Source organism: Mirounga leonina, unplaced genomic scaffold (genome assembly GCF_011800145.1).
Source record: "Mirounga leonina isolate KUSES-001 unplaced genomic scaffold, KU_Mleo_1.0 Mir_180, whole genome shotgun sequence".
Classification (NCBI taxonomy): Eukaryota; Metazoa; Chordata; class Mammalia; order Carnivora; family Phocidae; genus Mirounga; species Mirounga leonina.
Window position 1 is genome coordinate 1,317,177 of NW_023270469.1, and position 12,206 is coordinate 1,329,382.

General features: G+C 68.6%; 1 protein-coding gene across 1 annotated transcript; it reads right to left on the bottom strand.

The window, feature by feature from the left end:
• Positions 1–12,206, bottom strand: ZNF469 (zinc finger protein 469). The gene has a single exon (XM_035024506.1). The coding sequence runs from the start codon at positions 12,167–12,169 to the stop codon at positions 851–853; it is 11,319 nt and encodes a 3,772-aa protein (XP_034880397.1). The 5' UTR covers positions 12,170–12,206; the 3' UTR covers positions 1–850.

Sequence of the window (12,206 nt, forward strand, 5' to 3'; positions counted from 1 at the left end):
AGCCGGATCCCCCCCATCCCTCAGGTGAAACGCACCAAGGAAGCCTGAATTCACATTACAACATGAAATAGCACCAGAAATTCAGAGTAAAATTGCTGATACTTGCAGCGGTGAGCTCCTTGTGAGGAGGAAGGCTCTAGAAAGGGCATCGGCAGAGGCCATGGGACTAGGGATGGAGACCCGGCGACGGTGGGAGCCGGCTGGTGAGCAGCTTTCTCCACGTTCCCGACGGGAACCCAGTCCCCAGGGGTCAAGGTGCACCGGAGACGGCGTTTCTGTCAGCAGCCCAGACAGCGGCCGCCACCACCCCGCGGTCAGAGAAGCCTGGTGCGCCCTGGGGGCCCACAAACAGCTCTCGCAGGGGACAGCCCTGCCCCCGCACGCGGCCTCGAAACCATTCCAGCAACAGCAGCAAGAAGACTAAGGGGAGCCTGCCGCCACCTGAGCGCAGGCAGCCTCGGCTCGCTTCCCTGCTAGATGACATGGGGGGAGCCCCGTGCAAACCTTCAGATGAGGCGTCTGTGGCCTACTGCGCCTGGGCAATGGGGCACACGGGCCGGGGGCGGCTTGCTCTTCGAGTTCTGGTACCGAGAAAAGAGCTGCGTGGTCTCCAAGGGGCTCACCCTCACCTTCCATCTAGAAAGGGACTGCTGTCCACCCCAGGCCCTGCTCAAAGTATCGCAGGCTCAGCCCTCACGCCAGACTCCGAGCGCTTGCGTACGTCGGGCGGATCGCCACGTGGCCCCCGTCCAACACCCTCGGAGGACTGGGGCTCGTCAGCACAGACAGGAGCCCCCGCGTGCCGGGCGGCGCCAAGCCCTGCTCCCAGGTACTCACTCGCGGCTATAAATTACTCGGGAGGGTCCTTCTTTAACGGGATCTTGAAGCTGGTCAGTCTCTGCCCAAAGAGCTGGCTGAGGAGGTCGTTCTGGGACGCGGCGGTCCTGCAGGCACGGGGGTCAGCAGGTTCAGCACCGTGGACAGCGCTGTCCCTCTTGGGGGGTCTGTGCAGGGGCCTCCCCTGGGGGCAGGCCTTGCCCTGCCCCTCCTTGCTGCGTCTGCAGTCCCCGTGGCTGTGTCTGGGGCCCGCCTGCCCTTGCTCCGAGTGCGGGGGTGGCATCGTGCTGTTCCGGCTCCCGGGCCTGGCCTTGGTGGGGAGCACACGGCTGGGTGTCGCCTGCTTTCGGGGGGCCCGGGGCGGCTTTTCAGGGACCATCTGGGCTCGCCCCAAGCTCCCCACACTGTCACTCCTGCTTGGCCCCGGGGCCCGGCCCTTCCTTTTCTTCTCGCTGACCTCCCTGTCCTCCCTGGTGCCCGGGTTCCCTCGGGGCCCCTGGTCACCGGCTTCCCTTGGCCCCTTGGGAGAGCCCTTGGCTCGAGGAGGGTGCTTGTCTGGGGCGGGGCCCTGGCCGGGGCAGCTGGGCTTGGCTGGAGTGGTGGCCGTCTCACTCTGGAGATGCCCGCTGGCCGGCTGGGGCTGGCTGCCCCCTGCTGTCTTGGTGCTGTGCCGTGGGCCTCCACCGCCCTGGGAGTTGGGGCTCGGCTTGGCTTTGAGGGTGGCGGGCTTTGGCCTGTCCTCAGTGCCATGGGCAAGCTCTCTGGGTGTCGGACTGGCCGCGACCTTCTTCGGTTGTACCGGGAACCTGGGAGCTTTGCTGGGGGTGAGCAAAGCCGACCTGTCCTTTGACGAACTCCGGCAGCCCCAAGGCTTGATGGCACTGCCCTTGTGGGAGGGGCCCCCTGTGCCCCCCTCAGGCACCATGTGGCCTGTGGACACCTGCTTCTCCTTCTGGAGCAGGGAGGGGGCTTCCAGGCAATGGTCAGGGGCACTCGGGGTCCTGCGTTTCCCTGAGAATGGGCCAGTAGCCCTCTTTTCCTCTACATCTTGGCCTCTGGTCCCCGGCCGGGGCACAGACCCCCCCCGCGGGAGAGCCTGCTGGAGAAGAGGCCCAGGGCTGCCCGGAGAAGCCTCACCTTCAGACCTCCCCAGGGCCCCATCCGGCTTGTGGACACCTTGACCATCAGCGGAGGCTGCTGGGAAAGGAGACAGAGCTGGGGGCGGCAGTTCCTGGAGGTCAGAGGGCACGTCACCCCCTGTGACCGGGTGGGCCACGGGCTCTACAGGCCTCTCCGGGGTCCTGGGCTGCCCCTTGGTCGTGCCAGGAGCCGCCTCTGGGCAGGGCCGGAGCAGGGCTGCGAGTGACCCCTCGCTCTGGGGGGGGCTGCGGCCCCAGGACAGAGGCCCGGTGGCGCCGGGCGCCGCCACCCTGCGCCGTTTGCTGGGCAGGGTGCCCTCGCGGGCCGGCGCCTTCTGGCCGGGGGCGCCAGGCCGCCGCACGCCGCGGAACGTGAAGGGCTGCTGCCCGCCCCTCAGGTGTTTGTCCATGTGGCGGTCAAACTGCTCCTTCTTGGCGAAGGTGTAGTTGCAGGAGCTGCAGACGAAGGAGCGCTTGCTGATGTGCGTGACGTCGGCACAGAGCTCACAGGCGTAGAGCGGGGTGTGCGGCAGCTCCAGCTCCCCCCGCACCCCGTGCGCCCTGCCCAGGTGCGTGCGCAGCGCCTGGGGCTCCGGGTAGACGCGCGGGCACTGGGGGCACAGGTAGACGCGCTGAGGGCTGTGTACCGCCAGGTGGCGCTGCAGCTTGAAGGGTTTGGGGAACCGCTTTCCACAGTGGTGGCAGTCCCGGGACGGGTCTTTGCAGCCCTGGTGCACGGGGAGGGCTTGCAGGAGCGGCTCGCTGCCGGAGCAGGGCTCAGGGGACAGGCTGGGGGACGTCTTGCAGGGGCCGCTGGGAAGACGGGGGTTCCCGCAGGCCGTCGGGCTGCTGTCAGCCAAAGCCCTGTCTGGTGAGTCGTGGGCAGGAGGCTTGGGTGTCACCCTGTCCCTCTGGAAGTCCTTCCCGGGCCCTTGCCGTCTCCCGGACGCCTCTGCGGGGCCCCCGCCGGACTTGCCCATCGACCGTCTGCCCCCACTGGGTCTGGACGCCTGTCCCGTGATGCTGCCCAGGAAGCGAGCGACACTTCGGCCCCCCTCCCAGTCCCCGAGGGGCCCTCGCCCCTGCCCCTTGCGGGCGAACCGCAGGGCGTGCTCCCGCAGGTGCTCGTTGTACATCCAGACGTCGGCGACCTCCCTCAGGCACATGCCGCAGGCCCAGCGCCCCGCCTTGCTCTGCACGTGCTTCTCCTGCAGGTGCTCCCGCAGCAACTCGCGGGAGCCGAACCTGCGCTCCACACACATGTAGCAGGTGGGGGGTGGCGTGGGGCTGTGGGCCAGCTTGTGGAGGTCCAGCTCGCCCAGGCCACCGAAGCGCTGGAAACACACCTTGCACTTGTAGGACGCCCTCCTGGCCTTGGCATGCTGCTCCCTGCCCGGCGCCCCTCCTGCCCCAGCTGCACCCGCCACCCTTGGGCTCTGCGGCTCCTGGGGGCTCACCGTGGCCCCGAAGTCCAGGAAGCTCGTGCTGAGGACACCCACAGGGTCGTCACAGGGCGTCAGGAAGCACAGGTCTCGCACCTCCAGTTTGGCGCTGAGCATCTCAAGGTCCACGGCGTTCCCGGGAAGCCCGCTGTCGTAGCGTTCTTGCTCCAGGTCGGGGGGCTCTGGGCTCTTGTCTCCTAGAGAAGAGGCCATCCCTTCGGCGGGGGCCTGCAGGTCCAGGTCTCGCCAAGAGGCCGGGACCATGTGCAGTTCGGGAATGTTCTCTGACCGGTGGTCCTCGGCATGGCGGGGGGGCACGCCCTCCGCACAGTCCACCTCTGGGTCGGCCTCCAGGGCCCACAGGCTGGGGCTGGGGGCCCAGGGGTCAATGCCGGGCACCTTGCTGCTCAGGAAGCCCTCCAGCAGGAAGGACTCCGGCAGACCCGTGGCCTCGTCACCCCACGGGTCCTCGTGGGAGAGGCAGAGTGAGCCCGAGTCGCTGAGGTCTGTGGGCAGGCGGGTGGAGGCCAGCATGACGCTGCCCCCCGCCTCGCCGTGGGGTTCCAGTGGGGGCGGGGCCCTCGGCTTTTTACAGCGCTTGCCGTAGACACGGGGGTTCTTCTTCCGAGTCAAGCGGTCGCCCAGAGGGAAGAGCTGCGAAAAGGAGGCCTCGTCATCAAACACGCTCAGAGAGTCCCCGAGACCCGGGCTGGGGGCTTCAGGAGTGGCACCCGCACGCTCCTGGACCCCGACCTGCGCTTCTGGGTTGTGCAGGGGGCTCGGGGGGCAGCTGCCAGTCTCCCGAGGGCCTGGGGGGCTTGTGGGGCGTCTGTGCCCCTCCCCGACTCCTTGCCCTGACCTGCTCTCCGCTGCTCTGCGGTCACCTGCAGGCTCAGTCCCGGCTGCCCACGATAGCTCTTTGTAGACATCCAATGTTCCGGCCTCCCTGGGTCCCCAGCACCCCCTGGCCACAGCTGTCTTCTGTCCCCCCGGCCCGTCTCCAGGAGGCGCCCACTGCATCCCCTCTGCATGGGCCATCCAATCCCCAGGTGACCTCTGTGCTGGCGTCTCCTCTGGGTCTGTGTCCACTGTGTTCTCCGTCACCGAGGGCCAGGAGGCGTCGGCGTCCGGCTGGGCCCGCGTTGAGAGGGGGCCACCTGGAGGCCCCGGGGGACTGGCGGTTGTGGTGGATGGACCCCGGCGGCTTCTGTCTGAAATCACACCTGGACAGACTGGAGGACTCCTCGCCTTCCGGAACCTTCTTGCTCTGGGCTTTCTGCCCTTCTCCTGCGACTTCCCCTCCGACTTGCTGGGGACGTCCTCGGGCGCCCTGCCCCGCCGCTGGCTGCCTCCTTGGTCTGCCTGTTTTGGACTGCGCTTGTCCCTCACCAGCCGGCCCTGCTTCCTGGGCTCTGCAGGCCTCATGTCCACTCCCGGCTCGCCTGGGCCTGGGGGCTGTGGCTCCCGGCTGGGGGAGCAGCCTAGGGTGTCCCCCGCACGGAGCCCCCTGGCCGTCTGAGGGCCTGAAGCGTCCTCAGAAGCCTCTGCACCCCGGTCAGGACGCGGCCCAATGGCATGGCTGGGACCGCTCTGCGCCTGCCTTGGCTTCTTCCCAGGTGCCCTGCGGCTTTCCTTCCCGGGGGGCTGGCACGCCTGGGGCCGGGGACCGGGCGGGGTGGGGGGCCCCCTGTGCAGCCTGTGCTTCCTGGCTTTGTGGCGGCTCAGGCCCGGCCTCGAGCGGAAGGAGGCTGCGCACACTTCACAGGTTGTGGGCCGCCTGCCGGGGGCCCGGTCCTCCCGGGGGCCAGTGTCTGTGGACACAGGCTTCTGTCTGGTGCCCTGCGGACTGAGGGGGTCCCTCTGGGGTGTGCAGTGAACAGTTCTGACGCTCTGGGGGGAGCTGGGTCTGGAGTCCTGGGCTGTGCTGCTGGGAGATGTGGTTCTGCCCTGGCGGAGCTCCGTGGACGGGCAGGTGATGGCGGGGTCTGTGGTGTCAGCCCCAGGGGCCGTCGTGGCTCCAGAGCGGCTGGCCCCCGCCTCGCCTTCCTGGCAGGCCCAGGAATCTGGCCCCGTGGGCCCCCGTGTGGAAGGGTCAGCGGGCACAGCGGTGACACCCTGGCCTTCCTCGTTCCCTGGGGGGTCTGGGGAGGCGGGGCCCGTGGGCATCCTGCTGGGGCTGGTGTGGGGTGGGGCTCCCCTGCCGTGGCGGTCTGGATGGTTGACCCCGGGGCCTCTGACTGGCCCCGTGCCATCTGTGGTGGGAACGTCGGGCGGGGCGGGGGCATTCATGGTCCCTCTCGGGGAGGTGGGCCTCACCGGGGGAGAACAGGTGACAGAGGCAGGACAGCCCCTTGGCTTCTCCTTTCTGGAACTCTCCAGGGATCCTGACATGCTGCCTTCAGGGCGGTCCTCCCCCTGGGCAGGAGTGAAGACACTGATGAAGCCAGGCTGGCCCGAGGGAGGGTCCTGCAGGGGGCCGTGGTTCCCTAGGAGGCGGTGGTGAGCCAGGCTTTCCTTGAACCCATAGGGGCTTGTCCGCAAAGGTGGGGGAGCTGCTGCAGGTGGCCCGGCCCCAGCGTCTGTGCTGGCCGGGGTGCCGTCGGCCCTCTGCGGAGCGGGCCGGGCAGCAGAAGGGGCTGGGAGGGGCTGCGGGCTGGCGGGATCCCCGCGGGACGGAGCGGCTGGCAGCAGCCCCCTCAGCCCACCCGAAGGTCCCGTACGAGGGTCTTCCTGGGGCAAGGGCTCCAGGCCGAAGGGAATGGAGGTGGCTGCAGAAGCAGGCAAGGGGACACAGGTGGTCAGGTCCCCGATGTGGGGAGCAGGGCTGTCTCCAGCGAGCAGCGGCTGCTTCTCAAGGCCTGGGCTGGCCGCCTCCTCTGAAGTCCGGGCTTCAGGCCCATTTTGGACGTGGGCTACTACCAAGGCCGGTACCGAAGATTCTGCATCAGGCGAGGTAGGGCTTGGGGCGGCCCAGGCCTCTTTCTGAAGGCCCAAGACCAGGCCGTTTCCCTGGAGCGGTCCCCCTCGCTGGTCCAGGGCAGTCTCGGCATCGGCACTGACCATGAGGAGGTTGTCCAGCCCCACTGGACTCCCCCACTTATCTGGCTGCAGTCTGCTGGCTCTGTCTTGGTCCTCGGGCTTCTCAGCCTGGCCGAGGGAGTCCAGATGTCCATCAGCCTCAGGCCCCAACTGACATCTGGCCGCTGCAGGGACGTCCTGGGTGGGGCTGCAGGCCACGTCCCCACCTTCCACGCTGTCCCCTTCTAGATCTGAAGGCTCACTGCACCGAGGGCTCTGGGTGTCAGCAGGTGGGGGCCCCTGTGAGCCCAGGGCGTCCTCTTCCTTCCCAGCTGCTCTGGCCACCAAGAGCTGCAGTTGACGGAGGGGGCTCGTGGCTGGGTCCTGGGGCCTCCTGCCAGGACTGCTGTTGGGCACGCAGGCAGGACTTGGGGAGGCCCCCACGGCTACAGACTCCTCATTACCCTTAAGGCCAGGGCCCCCCGCCCCAGCGTGGGGGAGGCCTGCTCCTTCTGGCTGGCCTGCCCTGCTTACAGAGTATCCTTTGGGGGTGTCACTATGACTGATACCACAAGACGGGGTGGCCCCCTGAGGCACCAAGCCGGGTGCCAGATGGGCGAGTGGGCTGCCCAACGCTTCCTGCTCAGGGGGCTCTTGGCAGGGCCCACCTGCCTGTGAGCAGGGAGGCAGTAGCAGGGTGTGGCTTGGCTGCATCTTGGCAGCCCCGTTATTTTTCGGACGTAACGGCTCACGGCTTGGGCTGCACTTGGCTAAGCTCCTCACGTCCAGTGGAGGCTTGAACAGTTCCCCAGGGCCGGGCAGAGAGACTTCCGCGTGGACCCCGCAGTCCCCTTCGGGCTTGGGGGGCCCTGTCTCCGAGACTCTGGCTCTCTGTACTGCTTGGAAGTTGCGGTCGGCCCCACTGAGGGTTCCGGGAGCCCCAGACGCCCCTTCTGAATGCGCAGGGGGGGAAAGGGCTGCTTCTCCTGGGTGGGGGGAGGGCCACTCCTCCCGGGTGCTCGCTGGCCCCCCTTCCCTGGTGGCCACTGCTGTTTCTGCCCCCTCTGGGCATGGAGTCAACTCCCCAAGGCCGGTGAGGTCGGCCTCGGACAAGGTGTCCCTGGGGGGCGAGGTGGCCTGGTGGGTGGACAGAGGGGCCCCTGTGCCCGCGTGCATCCTGCCCGCCTGCCCAGCCGCGCAAGGCAGTTCTGGGGCCTCGGGCACCCCTTTACTCTGCAGCTGACTCTCTAATTCGGCGACCAGTCTTTTGATTTCTAACTCATCTTCGGACAGGTTGCCCATAAAAGTGAGGCCACATTCGCTGAACTTGCCAGGCAGAAGTGGAGGGCTGGTAGCCACTGCCCTTTCCCCGGGGCACCTCCTACTGAACGCCTTTTCCCCCAGGAGGTCAGGAAGATGACCCATGTGGCTGGCCAGCATTGGGGACTCCTCCAGCAGGGACCAGCTCTTGTTGGGCAGAAGCGGGGAGTATGGCGGCTCTAACTGGGGTCTCCTTGGGGGAGGGTCTGCGTACACCAACAGGGAGTGGGTGTCTCTGCCTCTAGATAGGCTGCTGTAGGCGGGCGGGTCAAATCTGCCCACAGGCAGCCCCGGGAAGAGTGGTGTGGACTCCAAAGTCAGCGGTGATTCGGCTTTGCTGGGGCCCCCGTGGGTGGCGTAGGGTGTACTCCTGGGTGGTTTTGGCTCGAGGGCACTGGCGTCCACACCGTCCTGGGGCAGGCGCGTGCCGCCGGCCGGCGGAGCATCTGGAGCTAAGGGCTTGGAGTAGAGGTCTTCTTGGAGACAGCCAGGCAAGTCTTTGGGTCCGAGGAACAATTTGCTAGGGAGGCTGCTGTAGGGCTGGGGCCCCTTTTTGGCAAGTGGAAGCCCCACAGGGTCTCCGTTAAGAAGAGCAGGGCCGCAGCCCAGATCAGGGGTCTTCAGAAAGAGGGCACCCGATTCAAGGTAGGCGGAGTCAGCGGCGTGAGTGACCGGCACCAGCAGCTCGCCTGGTGGGTAGGCAGGGGGGTCCTCTGTGTCCCGGGAGGTGGGTGGCTCCGTGCACTGGGTAGCGCCCGGCAGACTCCCACGGGACACCTGGGGGTCCTCTCTGCCCGGCTCCGGTGGCTCCGGGGCTGAGGGGCAGGGGCTCCCCTCCCTACAGGAGGCTGGAGAAGAGCTCGGAGGCTCTCTGGGGAGTTCTGTGGCATCTGGGGGGAGCTCCTCAGCAGTTCCGGGGTGCTTGGTCTCCCTGGGGGAGTCTAGTGCCAGACGGTTCTCCTCTGGGGTCTTAGCGCTGGCAGGAACCTGCAGGAGATGCTTGGAGGCTCCCTCCTCAGGGCTGGGGGAGCCCCTGACCTGGGTGGCTTCCTGCCGCACGACCGTCCTGGGTTTCTGCAGCCCCCCATCCTCCTTGGGACCCGGGGTCACGTCCACTTCCTTCCGCTTCGTGCCTCGGCGCCAGCGCCGGCAGCCCTGGCGGGGCCGGCCTCGGAGGCGGGAGCCGTGCGGGTGCGGCCGCGAGCGGTCCTCCTCCTCGGACTCGGAGGCACAGGTGAGCTCTGGGAGCCCCTGCTCTGTGCTGCTGGGCGCCGGCCTCGAGGGTCCCAGGGGGAGGCGCTGGCCTGGCCGCCTGTGGTGCTTGTTCTTCTGCTGAACGATTTTGTGGATGAGCTCCTTGCTCCAGGTGCCGCCCCGCAGCCGCCTCCTCCTGGAGTCCTGCCCTGGGGACAGGCGGAGGCGCTGTGAGCTCCTGGTCTCCACTGGGAGGGCCTGTCTGGCAGGAGCTGCGAGGCTCCTGGCAGCGGGGGGCCTGAGGTCCCGGGGGCGGGGCAGAGGTGCCTCAGCCCCGGGGCCTTTCCTCCTTGGCCTCAGGCAAGCGGCTAGGGGGCCCTTTCGGCTCTTGGTGGAGCTGGAGGTGTTCAGATCTTTTTGCAACAACTTAAACCGCTTCCCTCTCCTCTGCTGGCTGGCCAGGCCAGCCCCGTCAGCCTCCGTGGGTGCTGGGCCCAGGGAGCGGGTTTTGGGCCGGCTGCGGGCCAGGCAGCCTGCATTCCCAGGGCAGGGGGCCTGGGGCTCCTGCAGGGCGGCCTTGCCCCGGAACGGGGGCTGGGCTTTGTTCTCCGGCATTGTCCCCACCCTGGTCTTGGGGGGCTGCCCGGCACCAGGACCTCTGGGGCCCGAAGGCTCCTCGTCAGTGAAGACGTCGATAAAGCTGCTGTCGATCTCAGGGTTGTCCGACTGGTACCCCAGGCCGTTGAGCGCCTCGGTGATGAGGCTGTCCAGCTTGGCGTCGTCCTCGGGGTCCAGGTCCGCGGCAGGGAGGGGGAAGGGGGCGGTGGCCAAGCCGGGCAGGAAGCTGGTCCTCAGGGGGTCCTCTTTGCTGTCAGCCCGGAGGTCCCCACCTAGCAGGAAGGGGCCCGTCTTGGGGTGGCTGAGCAGGCTGGGGTTCCCGCCAGCTGGGGCTTTGGGGGTAGCGGGGGGGCCGGGGAGGCCGTCCTTGGCCCTGGCCAGGAGTGAGCGGCAGAACTGCCGGTGGCCCAGGAAGGCGGCAAGACTGCTGTAGTTCTGGTCACACTGCCTGCAGGTGAGCAACACGTCCAGCTGGTCCAGGCTGGCGCTGCTCAGGGGGAAGTGGTGGGCGGGGTAGGGGGGTGGCTCCCGGGGGAAGCCCTCCAGCCCGCCGCCGCTGCCCACCTCGGGGCCTGAGCCTGCAAAGGGGGCCTCCTCTAGGCACTTGAAGGTGCCCTCGGCCCCCAGCCCCTCCGCGGCGGGGAAAGGGAAGGCTCCGGTGGGCTCTGGCTGGTAGTGCATGGGGACGGTGTGTGGGGGCTCGGGGGACGGGTAGGGGCTGCTGGTCTCTGGGGGGTGAGCGGGGCCGTGGAAGAAGGCGGGGGGCCCGCGTGGGCCAGGGGCCTGGCTCTCCTCCGAGCTGGGGTTGGCTGGGCTGCCGGATAGCGGGGACAGCGAGGAACAGGAGCTGTTGCTGGCCGTGTTGGTGGCAGGTGAGGGCAGCGGGGACTCGCAGGGAGAGGCGCCCACCACTCTGGGTGGGGGCAGGCCGGGGGTCGCCCGGGGTGAGACCTGGGACTGGGCCACCCCAAAGAACAGGGGCTGGGCTCCGGGGTCCTTCAGCCCGTTGTAGGCAAACAGGCCCGGGGAGCCGCCACCGTGCCGGCCTGGGCTGTTTCTCAGAACAGCCACCTTCTCCACGGGCCCGGGAGTCTTGCCGGCAGCACCCAGGGCTCCCTGGCCGCCCCCCTGCCACTCGGGGGCCCCTGCGGGGAAAGGCAGCTGGCTCAGCACCTCCATGCGGTGGGGGCTGGGCCCGGTGGCTGGGAGCACCTGCGGCCAGGGCAGCGGGGGGCTCTGGGGGAGGCCAAGGCGTGGGCCCAGGCTGGCCTGGCCTTCAAAGAAGGCGTTCCTGGTGGTGGCTGGGGGGCCCAGGGGAGGTGTGGGGTAAGGGGCTGCAGCAGGGTCCCACAGCTGGGGCAGTCTGGTAGGCAGGGGCCCTGGGGTGGCCAGCTCCGTGTCCAGAGACCCTGGGCTGGTCCCCACTCCGCTGGCCCCAGGGCTGCCATAGGTCTGCCCAGGAAAGTGCCTCTGTGACAGAGAGTTTGGGGGCCCCCTGGGGCTTCCCAGCCTGTCGTCGTGGGCCGAAGGCGGTCTCTCAGGGAGGGCTTTGGTCAGGCTCTTGTGCAAACTGTCCGGAAAGGTGGCTGTGCTCTCCGAGAAGGGGCTGGGGGCTGGGGGAGCAGCACCAGGTTGTGGAGGAGCACAGCCGAGGTCACTGGGGGGGTCAAGGCCGGGCTGGCCAGGGTAGCAGGCTGGGGGTTGGGGAGCGGGCCGGGCAGGCAGGGGGTAGCCTGGGCCCACCGCCTCCTCTGGCCATGCTCCCCTGGGCTGGCCGAAGGCAAACACCAGCGCTCTCTCCCCGTACTCGGGTGGGACTGTGTCCTCGGGGAACGGTTTCGGGCCAGGCCCGGGCAGCGCCTGGAAGGGGTACTGGAAGGAGGCCGCCCTGGGGCCATCCCCTTCAGGAAAGGGCTCCGGCTTGGCCGCAGGGACCTCGAATCTAGCACCTGGGAAGCTGTTCTCGACAGCGGGAGGCCAGCTGTCAGCCCCGCCGGCCTGGAATCCCGAGTAGGAGGCTGGCCTGCTGCCCGGGGGGGCCCTGAGGGGCGGGGGCCCGGAGGTGGCATTCGGTGAGGTATAGTCGGTGGAGGTAAAGCTGGAGGGGGTCTCCTGGAAGCACCTCTGGAAACTGAGCTCTTCTGGGGTAGGTGGGGCCTTCGCCTCTGGGGGCCCGGGGTCCTCGCCCTGTGGGCCCTCAGGAGTCTTGTCCAGGGTGGGTCTAGCCCTTGAGCCGGAGATGTTCAGATTATAGAGCTGCTGGGGGCTGCCGTCTGCCCTGCGGGCCTGCTGAGTGACCGCCTGCGTGTGGCTCCTCCCCGGTGGGGCCCGGGGGCTGCCTCCCTTCCCCGGGGGGCTGCTCAGGGACTGGGTTCTCAGGAGCGGGGCCTTGGGCTCCACCTCCCCGGCCTGCCACGGCTGGGATTCTGGAGGCTCCACCGCCTGGGCCCTGTTGCCCGTGGCCTTGGCGCTCCTGCTGGCTGGGGTACCGTCCTCACCGGGGGGCTGGGCAGAGCCCCCCGTGCCACCCACTGTTTGGCAGGGCTGCAGGTCTCGGGTCATGGTTGGGGGCGGTGCTCGGCGGGGCTGCTCCCCGGGCATGGCCCCTCCTTCTGGGCGCTGGGAGGACGTGGTGGTC

Excerpts from the sequence above, each read along its gene's own strand:
- ZNF469 (XM_035024506.1), bottom strand. The coding sequence starts at position 12,169 with ATGCCCGGGGAGCAGCCCCGCCGAGCACCGCCCCCAACCATGACCCGA.